Here is an 11,494-nt window from a genome sequence, read left to right as displayed (position 1 = left end):
AAAAAATTTCATAATTAAATTTTTTTGAAAAATAAAAAAATAAAAAATTGCGTCAGAAAAAAAAAAGGGTCATCAACGCTATTTAAATTAGTGACATCTCCTCAAATTTCCTACGGATATTGGGTTTAAGTGGGCATTAGCCCACCTGAACAAAATTATTATTATTATTTTTTATTTTTGGGTTAGAAAGTTTTCTCCTTAAAAAAAACAAACTAAATTGGTAAGTAAGAAAGTTTTCAGATACTTAATTTCTTAATATTTTTAATTTAATTTATTATTTATTTAATTAATTCTTAATAATAAAAAAAACTATAATTTTACTTAAGCCCATCCAATTATAATTCATTACTATATGCACTATCATTGTTCATCACTCCACGAATATATATATATATATATATATATATATATATATATATATATATATATATATATATATATATATATATATATATATATATATATATATATATATATATATATATATATTTATAATTATAATTATAATCTCAATTAAAAATGTTAACATGTGAAATAAATATGAAATATAATATCCAATGTTAATATATTTGAACTCTTAAAAAATAAGATGACAATTTAGAACTTTCCGTGTTAACCAAAATGATTTGGAGCGATTTTTCCCTAATTTGATCGGGGATGATGAAATTTGTGTTCATCCTCGATTCTGACCCGAATAATATAAACACAATTAAATATACAAAATGACCGAAATATATATATTTAAAAAATATGGTATAAACATTGTCTTACGGGGATTATCCGAAACCAAACAAGACGAAAATGATAGTAAAAAAATCTTCAAAAGTAAAACGGAGCAGGAATAACGAATGCATATTCCGCACCGAACCAATAGTCATCCTACTTAAAGTGAGAACCCTGTCTAGATTGATGAGTAAATTCTTAGATAAAATGAAAAAAAAAAAAGGTTTAATTGACAAAGATGAGTTTTGAGAAAAGTTTATAGATAATAAATGGTATTATGAAAGTTTTGAGTAAAAACTAAACATCTATCCAAAGTTTATGGGTATAAAATAAAATATATATTTTAATTTTAATTTTGAATAACTTAAATGGTGGGAATAAACACTTGATTTGACCTGGTCCCTTGCCAAAATATCCAACTCCCTCCGTCTTTCAGAGTTTTTACTTGCAGACCGCTGCTAGGGTTTTCTAAAAGCTCTCAGATCTCTCCATCTTTCTCTCTGCGAAACTTAGATACCTACAGCCATGGCGTCCACCAAGGTCCAGAGAATCATGACACAGCCCATTGTATGTTCTTCATATGCTTTACTTCATTTTTATCTATGTCCTCGTTTATACGCTCTTAATTTGCGATATTTGTGTTTTCGTATGCATAATTTGGCGGATGATGGCATCAGAATCTTATATTTAGGTTTCTTCAAAGTGTAAGTATTTCTCGTAATATAAATTATTTGAGGATTCATTTGGACTTTTCGTTTTTCAGTCAGACTGATTGATTCATTGTGTTTTATCTCAAACAGAAAGCTCGCATTCAGATATGGCTTTTTGAGCAGAAAGACTTGAAAATCGAGGGCCGCATTATAGTAAGCTGTTCATCTTTTGAAGTTTCATCCCTAAATTTGTTTTTTCGCCACAAGATGGTTTCTCCCGGTTTTGTCTCTAATGCATATGATACTGTCATGATATTTGAAATAGTTGTTTAGATTGTTTATTTGGTATTTCAATGTTGAGAAATGTTTTGAGCCAGTTTGTTTCAAGTAGACATTGCGAGATTGATCATGTTTGTTTCAGTTAGTTTCAAGGTCATTCACTGTGTTCCTATGATATAATTATCTAAGAGAGTAGAACGCCATACTTCAGATTCTATATCTGTTTCAGCTATGATCTATGTCCTTTGAGTACATCATCATCACTCCCTTCTGGTAAAAGTCCAACCTTGTTCTAAATGTGCTTTCGTATGCACCTTAAGCAAATTTCAATTAGGTTAAGTGGTTACATATACTTGTAGATGAATTGGGTTGAATACCAACACATTGTTCTCAACATCTTCGAAGATTAAAACTGTTGTATTTGAGCTTGTCACTTGATGGGATTCATCTGTTTCATCAACCTTCTTGTTTAATTTCATGTCCTTGGTTTTCTGTATGACATTTTTGTATTAGGAGCTTCCCTTTGAGCTAGTGTGCCTTCTTTTACATGTCTATCTTCTTAGAAGGCATGCTTATAAGGTTTGATCCAGTTTTATGGATGGATGTTACTAAACCCTAAACCACAGAAACTTTCGTTTCCCCCACCCCACCCCCCAAAAAAACAGAAACATTTCAGGAGTGGTTTGATTTACTAAATCTGGCATTAGGTGCACCTGTGACAGTTGTTTTTCACGTAGACTATATATTATGCTAGCAGAATGCATATATACATGGCATTCCATTTGGATTGTTACTATCTATCTGACTCTTCATTCTGTTCTTTTGTTAGGGATTTGATGAATACATGAATTTGGTCTTAGAGGAAGCTGAAGAAGTCAACATAAAGAAGAAGCTGAGAAAGCCTCTTGGTAGGTTAAGATTTATTCTCTAATTCATCTGTATTAGCCCTAAACATTCTTGCCTATACTACATGCAGGGAGGATCCTTCTGAAAGGAGACAATATCACCTTGATGATGAACACGTAAGCAAAGAATACTCTCCTTATTCGATTTACCCTGTTTGCATTCCTATGGCACTCATTTGACTTCATTTTCTCTTGTCCAGGGGAAAATAATTTCAGTGGAAAGAAGGTTTGTCTGATAAAAGGTCTCCTAATTTTATGTTTTGATATTGCTATAACCAAAACTGTATTATTCTGTTTGCTACTTGTATGATGAGAGTCAGCTTTGAGATATATGCGTTTTTCCATAGTTCATGAAACACAGCTAATATAATAGGCATCGTTTATTTATTAGTCCTTTTGGGATTTCTGGAAAATAGCTAACCATGCTTTCATTTCAGTAACCGATAAAGACTTTTTGTTATAAAAGAGAATGGTGGGTGTTGAAGAAGACTTAAATCCCAATGGATTGGATGATTATCTTTATTGCAATGTTTTCATGTGTGGCGGTTTGTTCTTGTCGTCGTCTCCTTAAATGTTGATTAGTTGATGATTTAGTGTTGAATCTTAGTTGGTGATTGCTCCTACCATTCTTTGTTTCTTAATGACTGGTTGGTATTTGTGTTTTAATTGTTTAGATGATTAGTTTTTGTTTTTGAATTATTTGGTTAGCTATCCATATAGTAAAGAAAACTAATTTGCATTCTTATTTGAAATGAAAATGACAAGTTTTTGACTGTTTTTATTTTTGGTTTATTAGAACATTCTTATAAGGAATCAAATTATTAATCCATGGTCTTTTAGTAGATTCCTGTCTAAACCAAGTGCTGTTTTATATAGAAATTTGGTTTGATGTTAAGCAAAAAGAAAAAAATAAATTATTTATATATATATATGATTAAATTTTTTTTTAAGTAAAATAAAATAGATTTAAGGAAATTTATTCATATTTTTATTTCAATCTTAGACCTGTCACTCAAGACCAAGGCTCTACTTTATATGAGATGTTGAAGTAGTATATTAATAAATAATTTGGAAATTTGCCTTAAATATTTTCTTATTGTTTTTTATATTTAAATACTTTTGCAATGAATATATTTTAAAGATATTGTTGGATGATTGAATGAACTAAAGCTTTTTTTTCTTTTATTTTTCCTTAAAAACACATATTTCTCTGAATAGGTGTTTAAACAAAAATGGGTCTAGTTCAAGAATGGCAAATGGTTCATTTTTTTTGAAAACTAATATAAAATTATAGTTTAAAAATGGATTGTCTTTTCAACTTTTTAATGGGTAAAAATTTAACCAAAAATTCTATGGCTTTGTTCGGTTAGGGGTTTTTTAAAAAACCAAGAGAGAGAAAAATTGATTGATGGGTAATGATTTTGAGGAGGTAATGATTATTTTTGGTAAAAAGATTTAAAGGGTATTGATATATATAAATAAAATATAAAATAATAATTTAAATTAGAGAGTATTTTAGTTAATGAAATGAGTGATGTGATTGTTAAGAAGTGATTGATTAGAAAAGTAATTTGGTTTGGATTTTTTAAATAATCGAAGGAGAACAATGCCTATGAAAATAATAATTTTATTAGACTAAAATAGTTTACACTAATTACTCAAAAAAAAAAAAATCAAATCAAATAAAGTAACAAAGCAAGTTGATCAGAGCAAAGAATAATCACATCATAAAATCAGCTAATTCAATGTTTTTATTTTTACATAAATTTATATAAATAATAATATTGTCTCGTTTCATAACAATATTTTATATAGGTAATTTTAAAATATAATATCAAATTAAAATTTTAAACATTTGAACTAAATCCAACTTAAAGACTTAATGGTGGGAACCATTAATTTGGTCTTTTAATCAATCCCATCACAAATCTTTGTTTTTATCAAATCATAAAATAAAATATCAATAATTTAACTTACTTAAATAATTCATTTTAATATTAAAAGAAAATAATGCTAAATCAAGCATCCCCTTAAATTATTATTTTCTCAAATAAGCACGTGATAAATGTGGAGAGGTGAGTCTGGCATGGTGGTGCGATTGGTTTTTAGGGTTTGTTTGATATTGGATTATTTGAAATTAAATTCCATATCCATAAATCCATCATTGTTTATCAAATTATATATACATATATAATTAATTAAAATACAAATAAAAATTTTTTAATCATAAAACAGTATTATGTATTTTGAAATGATCTTAATATTTATTATATAAAGCAAGCAAGCAAGCCCTTAGAATTTAGAAGAGAAGTAGCTGATTAGGACAAAAATTCATTTGTAACGGTTTGTAGCTAGGCCACGTGGCGGCTTCTCCTCACCTTGACCGTTAGGTTTGATTTTGAAAATCAAGTTCTGAACTCTCCAGTTTTACAGAACAAACCTACCAGTCTCTGAAGAACATGAAGAAGAAGAAGAAGATGGAGAGTTTAAGTCGTTTGATTCGTCAATTAGGTCGTTGCCAGCTACCTATTCATCATCATCATCGTCATCTTTATCGCCGCCATGTAAACCCTCACTCTTACACTCTTCATTTCTTATATATTCATTCATTTCCACTCGATAAACCTCAAATTACTCGTCCTCATCTCCATGAACGCCAGGATTTTACTCCTCTAACTCTCTCCATTCATCCTTTCCGATCTCTTTTCTTCACACTCGAGCTAACTCACGTTTCCAGGTTTCATGTCTTGTTCTTTACACTTAGTTTTGAACTCGCATTGTTTAATGTAGTTAACATTTCGAGTAATGAACAATATAACTTTATAGGTTGCGGGACTAAAAGGATGGCTGGGGAGCTGGAGAAGCCATTGTTGGATCCTGAGAGTTTTAACCGTGATGGAATTGACCTGGTAAAATGATTGACAAGTTCAGGACAAACAAAAGTGATAATATAAATGTGATAATTAACAATGTCGGTTGATTTGGTTCTACAGGAGCGGTTACCATTGGATGAAGTATTTGAACAGCTGAGGACATCACCAGCAGGGCTTTCATCTGAAGAAGCGGAAGCTCGATTGAAGATCTTTGGCCCTAACAGACTAGAAGAAAAGCCTGTAAGCTTTGTGGCTCTAGTTTTATACTTTCTTTGGATTCTCGTTTGAAGCTAACAAGCAAGATGCATTCTGTATGTAGGAGAACAAATTCTTGAAGTTTCTAAGTTTCATGTGGAATCCCTTATCATGGGTTATGGAAGCAGCTGCATTGATGGCAATTGTCCTGGCTAATGGAGGAGTGAGTTAACTTAATTTATTCTTGATATGGTTCTGATTTTTTAATTGTTTTTTTTTGTAAATTCTTAATTTATCTGGATCACAGGGGCAAGGTCCTGATTGGCAAGACTTTGTAGGGATTATTTGTCTGCTGATAATCAATTCAACAATTAGTTTTATAGAAGAAAATAATGCTGGTAATGCAGCTGCAGCTCTTATGGCACATCTAGCTCCAAAAACCAAGGTAGATTAATAAACTTCTGTTTATTGCCAAATAGTGGATTATGTTGATCAAATCGATTAATCTTGATCAACAGGTTCTTCGAGATGGACGCTGGCAAGAGCAAGATGCAGCAATTCTGGTACCGGGTGATATAATCAGTATCAAGCTTGGAGATATCATTCCTGCAGATGCCCGCCTTCTCGAAGGAGATCCTCTGAAAATTGACCAGGTTTATAAAGATAACCTACAATTAGTGTTTTTTTTAACCAGAAAACACTATCTAGTTTATTCTAACATCTCTGTTAATTTCTGCAGTCAGCTTTAACGGGTGAATCCTTGCCTGTCACGAAAAAGACTGGGGATGAAGTCTTTGCTGGCTCTACGTGTAAGCACGGAGAGATTGAGGCTGTTGTCATAGCAACTGGAGTTCATTCCTTCTTTGGAAAAGCTGCACATCTAGTCGATTCAACTGAAGTTGTTGGTCATTTCCAGCAGGTGATGGAAATTCAGCCTCGGTTCTAAAATTTTGGAAGAAAGTTAGTTTATGTAACTAACACAAAGAGGACATGTTTTCTTATTTATTCCAGGTTCTTACTGCAATTGGTAACTTCTGTATTTGCTCTATTGCTGTCGGTATTATTCTGGAAATAATTGTCATGTTCCCGATACAACGTCGATCATACAGAAGTGGAATAAACAACCTTCTTGTTCTCTTGATTGGAGGCATACCAATAGCCATGCCAACTGTTTTATCTGTCACACTTGCAATTGGTTCCCATCGACTTTCTCAACAGGTACATGATTCTTCTATTTTGTTTACTACTTCCTCTTCCTAAACTTTTCCTTTTGTTGTAATTCATTTCTTTTTTGTTATTTCTCTTAAGGGTGCTATTACAAAGAGAATGACAGCAATTGAAGAAATGGCTGGAATGGATGTCCTCTGCAGTGATAAGACAGGAACTCTTACCTTGAATCGTCTTACAGTTGACAAAAACCTTATTGAGGTGTGGAATTAATTTTCCCTTCAAGGAAAAAAATTTAAATACAGATCTAACTTAAATGCCTACTTATTGTTGCAGGTTTTCCACAAAGACATGGACAAAGACCAAGTTATCCTGCTTGCTGCCAGAGCAGCAAGAGTGGAGAATCAAGATGCCATAGATGAAGCCATTGTTAACATGCTTGCTGATCCAAAAGAGGTTAGAAAGGATTAAGCCATACTTTTCAGATTTGTGTCTCTCTTTTCTCAGCATTAATGGAATTTTGGTTATAGGCTCGTGCAAACATCCAAGAAGTGCATTTCCTTCCTTTTAATCCGGTTGATAAGCGGACAGCAATTACATACATAGATTCGGATGGAAAATGGTATCGTGCCAGCAAAGGTGCTCCTGAACAGGTATTCTTTATATTTCTCTCTTTCCTAAATCACACCATGCACACTGTGCAAGAATGTACATTACTGTTTTCCCTTTTCTCAATTTTCAGATTTTGAATCTCTCCATTGAAAAAGAAGAGATTGCTGAAAAAGTTCATGCCATTATTGAAAAGTATGCTGAGAGAGGATTGCGGTCTCTTGCCGTTGCTATTCAGGTAGTAAATTCAGAAATATGTATGATTTTTCATCTTTTTTTAATTAACAAGCTAATTAGCACAGTATCTGCTGTCATTCTTTTCAGGAAGTTCCAGAGAAATCAAAGGACAGCCCTGGAGGTCCTTGGAGATTTTGTGGGTTGTTATCCTTATTTGATCCTCCAAGACATGATAGTGCTGAGACTATCCATAAATCACTTAACCTTGGTGTTAATGTCAAAATGATCACAGGCAATGATTCATCTTTTTTCATTTCTTGTGAAATTGTATCTAAAATTGTTTCTTATGGTGCCTGCAATTGAAACAACATTTGTTAAATTAGAAGACAAATGGAAGAGAGTAAATTAAGTTTTTTTACGCGCTAAATAGGTGATCAGTTGGCAATTGCAAAGGAGACAGGCCGAAGACTTGGCATGGGAACAAATATGTACCCATCTTCCTCATTGTTGGGTCGTCACACAGATGAGAATGAAGTTATTCAAGTGGATGAGCTCATAGAGAAAGCAGATGGATTTGCTGGTGTATTCCCAGGTAATTAAATTTGATATCAATAAGAAAACATATATAACCCATTCAGGGTAGGTCAAGTAGTAACAGTCTTGAACTGACTATGCGTGTTGTAAAGGAAAAAAATCCTGGTCTAAATATAAAATAAAATGAACAGATCTAAAATCATGCCTAAACTATCTTATTCTTCTTTTCAAATCCATTTTTCAATCAATTATAAGTGATTCAATATTAAGCTTATTTGAAAAACACATGGGGTTTGAATGGTTTCTAATTATATCTATCTTGTTGTGCAAATAGAACACAAGTACGAGATTGTGAAGATTCTTCAAGAGAATAAACACATAGTGGGAATGACAGGGGACGGTGTAAACGATGCACCTGCTCTGAAGAAAGCTGATATTGGAATAGCAGTTGCAGATGCTACAGACGCTGCAAGGGGAGCTGCAGATATCGTATTAACCGAGCCAGGCCTAAGTGTTATTGTCAGTGCTGTTTTGACTAGCCGTGCTATTTTTCAAAGGATGAAAAACTATACAGTTCAGTACCACTCTTCTTCTCTAGTTGATTATTCTTGAATGCTTCACCCTGACTGATTTTGGGTTTGCTTCTAATCATGCAGATATATGCTGTATCTATAACTATTCGTATTGTGGTAAGCCTGATATCTCGAACCGCAGTTTTATTAGTTTTATCTTTTCTTCTTGAAAACTTATCTTTTTCATTTTTTCTCTGCAGCTTGGCTTTATGCTCCTTGCATTGATATGGGAATATGACTTCCCTCCTTTCATGGTTCTTATAATTGCAATACTGAATGATGGTAATTATCCATCATGCTCAATTTTTTTTCTCAATCAAGCCTGATCCAAACAATTAGATTTTTTTTGCAAAAACAGGAACCATCATGACTATTTCACAAGATAGAGTGAAACCATCTCCAAAACCGGACAGTTGGAAGCTAAACGAGATATTTGCAACTGGTGTCGTGATTGGAACATATCTTGCTTTGGTTACCGTTCTGTTTTATTGGGTTGCCAACAGCACTGAATTCTTCGAGGTACTTTAGTTATTTCTTTCTTTTAATATAGTTTCTTGATTGTGTTATCATGAAAAATCTGATTATGAGTCTCTTCTTAAATAATGACAGACTCACTTCAATGTGAGATCACTAGCTGGAAATACTGAGGAAATTTCTTCTGCTGTATACCTTCAAGTCAGCATCATTAGTCAAGCTCTAATCTTTGTCACCCGCAGCCAAAGCTGGTCTTTCTTGGAGAGGCCCGGGTTTCTTCTCATGTGCGCGTTTGTCGTGGCTCAGCTAGTAAGATTTACATTTCCAAAGCTTAGCCATATTTCGTTTAAATTACTATGCTTGATAAATTCAACGACAATTTGGCCTTAAATCACATGTTTGTGAATGCCAAATAGGATATTTTTGTGATGAAAATGTTAAACTTGGTTCAATGGCAGGTTGCTACACTGATAGCTGTATATGCAAACATTGAGTTTGCATCAATTAGCGGCATAGGATGGGGATGGGGAGGTGTGATATGGTTATACAGCTTGGTATTCTACATTCCTTTGGATATCATAAAATTCTCAGTTCGATATGCATTGAGTGGAGAAGCATGGAACTTGTTGTTTGACAGAAAGGTCTGTAGTACTAAAATTCACACTTGTTTCATGGTGTGTTTATTGGCTGTTGGCCTAAACAGTTTTCCCAATTCTCTTGTTTTCCTATCAGACTGCTTTTACTTCAAAGAAAGATTATGGAAAAGAAGACCGTGAAGCCAAGTGGGTACTTTCTCAGAGAACTATTCAAGGTTTGATGTCCGGAGACTTAGAGATTCGAAAATCTTCTCTCATTGCTGAGCAAGCCAGGCGTCGTGCTGAAATTGCCCGGTAATTTATATCTTTTGTCACTCAAGCTAATCTATGTTTGAATATGTGTCTCACTTAGTTCAGTTTCTAAATGTGATGTTATCCCATCTGAAATTGAATTCAAATCCAGATACATTAAAAAAAGTTGTTTACAAATGAAATGGCTAAACAATATGTTTGATCATGTAAACTATTTGCAGGCTAAGAGAGATTCACACTTTGAGAGGACATGTAGAGTCAGTTGTGAGGCTTAAGAATTTAGATGCTCTTCAATCTGCTCATACAGTCTGATGAGACTAAAAGAGGCAAGTCCATTTACAACAATTTTCTATTGAGGTTTTAGAACTTCAAGCTCGTTTTCTGTTCTGCACATTCTATAATTCATTAAATTCCGGGTATAAAAGCTCGTGTTTATAGGGCGAAGATCATGTTGTTTTCGAATCCGTCTTGTTTCCTCTTCTAGTTTTGTTTACATTGTGTAGATTCTCCTACAAAATAAATGCACCAAAGTGTTAGGGTGTATAGTATTTTGTCGCCCTAGAAAGATTTAATGTTATCGATTTTGTTGTTGCTTTGAATTGTGCTCCATAACCCTTTGTACCAAACTTTGTAAAAATTGTATCTTATTAATAAATCCAATTATTTTGTGATGATTGTTTATTGAGTTGTTTCGAGTTTTATTGGCATCGTTTCACTTTTATTATTATAACTTGTAATAGGATGATTTGGTTAATCTCCGTATGGTTAATACATCCTACATTGAAATTGTATTTTCTATGCAACAATTATATTATTCCACAATTTTTTGTAATTTTTTATTTGAAATTATTTTGATTACCCATTAAGTTTAAAATAACAAAGTTATCAGGTTCAATTCCTCCTTGGTGGAGTTGTGTAAAATATATTTTTCTCTTCTGTTGTTATGTTTTATATTAATATGAAACTAAAATTATAATAATTACTCCATTTAATTAAATAGAACAATTAGCTACTTCATTTAATTAAATAGAACAATTAGTTAGGATGTGGTTAGCCTCTACTTTCACCATTTTCTATGGATTTAATCAACTGCCGACTTTGTTTGGTTGACAAATTGAGTTTGATTATTTATTAATCATTTTTTTAAGTATCTACTAAATTTTAAATCAATAAAAACATTATAGTAGGATATATAAAAACAAATTGAAACAATTGTAACTAAGGAAGTAACACCAAAATATAAACATGTAAATCACCATTTTTTAAGGTCATAATCTTTAATTCAAAACAAAATTATAATATTTATATTAAATTTCATTAACCTAAAACCTTGTTCTATTTGAATTTTTAAAATAACTCAAACAAAATCAACTTTTCAGTCAATCACTTCTCAATAATTAGATCACTCATTTCATTAACCAAAATACTAAAATATCATATATTTTAAATTATTATTTTTTATTTTATTTGTATATATCAATACTTTTT

General features: G+C 32.2%; 2 protein-coding genes across 3 annotated transcripts; both read left to right on the top strand.

The window, feature by feature from the left end:
• The first annotated feature begins 1,129 nt into the window (after positions 1 to 1,129).
• On the top strand, positions 1,130 to 3,085 carry LOC124931727 (small nuclear ribonucleoprotein E-like). Of its 2 annotated transcripts, XM_047472274.1 has the most exons (7): positions 1,130 to 1,290; positions 1,401 to 1,427; positions 1,524 to 1,586; positions 2,482 to 2,560; positions 2,629 to 2,674; positions 2,758 to 2,783; positions 2,995 to 3,085. In XM_047472274.1, exons 1-6 carry the CDS (start codon positions 1,249 to 1,251, stop codon positions 2,765 to 2,767), a joined length of 267 nt encoding a protein of 88 aa, XP_047328230.1. In that variant the 5' UTR covers positions 1,130 to 1,248; the 3' UTR covers positions 2,768 to 2,783; positions 2,995 to 3,085. The 2 variants fall into 2 exon arrangements, with proteins under 2 accessions (XP_047328230.1, XP_047328229.1); XM_047472273.1 differs by lacking the exon at positions 2,995 to 3,085 and having other exon boundaries at positions 2,758 to 2,947.
• A 2,044-nt stretch (positions 3,086 to 5,129) lies between these two features.
• On the top strand, positions 5,130 to 10,677 carry LOC124933077 (ATPase 10, plasma membrane-type-like). Its single transcript, XM_047473805.1, has 22 exons — positions 5,130 to 5,294; positions 5,384 to 5,466; positions 5,551 to 5,670; positions 5,750 to 5,848; positions 5,933 to 6,070; positions 6,144 to 6,278; positions 6,365 to 6,544; positions 6,637 to 6,843; positions 6,934 to 7,053; positions 7,129 to 7,248; positions 7,323 to 7,445; positions 7,535 to 7,639; positions 7,726 to 7,870; positions 8,009 to 8,170; positions 8,447 to 8,685; positions 8,769 to 8,801; positions 8,885 to 8,966; positions 9,043 to 9,203; positions 9,294 to 9,467; positions 9,617 to 9,799; positions 9,891 to 10,048; positions 10,228 to 10,677. The coding sequence occupies exons 2-22, from the start codon at positions 5,401 to 5,403 to the stop codon at positions 10,316 to 10,318; spliced, it is 2,841 nt and encodes a 946-aa protein (XP_047329761.1). The 5' UTR covers positions 5,130 to 5,294; positions 5,384 to 5,400; the 3' UTR covers positions 10,319 to 10,677.
• The last annotated feature ends 817 nt before the right edge of the window (positions 10,678 to 11,494 follow it).

Source organism: Impatiens glandulifera, chromosome 3, assembly GCF_907164915.1.
Source record: "Impatiens glandulifera chromosome 3, dImpGla2.1, whole genome shotgun sequence".
Classification (NCBI taxonomy): domain Eukaryota; kingdom Viridiplantae; phylum Streptophyta; class Magnoliopsida; order Ericales; family Balsaminaceae; genus Impatiens; species Impatiens glandulifera.
Note: the sequence above shows the minus strand (reverse complement) of the source record. Positions and strands in the feature narration are given on the sequence as shown.

Excerpts from the sequence above, each read along its gene's own strand:
- LOC124931727 (XM_047472274.1), top strand. The coding sequence starts at position 1,249 with ATGGCGTCCACCAAGGTCCAGAGAATCATGACACAGCCCATT. Across the intron at positions 1,291-1,400 it reads GAATCATGACACAGCCCATT|AATCTTATATTTAGGTTTCT; the intron begins GTATGTTCTTCA and ends TGATGGCATCAG. Across the intron at positions 1,587-2,481 it reads AAATCGAGGGCCGCATTATA|GGATTTGATGAATACATGAA; the intron begins GTAAGCTGTTCA and ends TTCTTTTGTTAG.
- LOC124933077 (XM_047473805.1), top strand. The coding sequence starts at position 5,401 with ATGGCTGGGGAGCTGGAGAAGCCATTGTTGGATCCTGAGAGTTTTAAC. Across the intron at positions 5,467-5,550 it reads ACCGTGATGGAATTGACCTG|GAGCGGTTACCATTGGATGA; the intron begins GTAAAATGATTG and ends TTGGTTCTACAG. Across the intron at positions 9,468-9,616 it reads CGTTTGTCGTGGCTCAGCTA|GTTGCTACACTGATAGCTGT; the intron begins GTAAGATTTACA and ends GTTCAATGGCAG.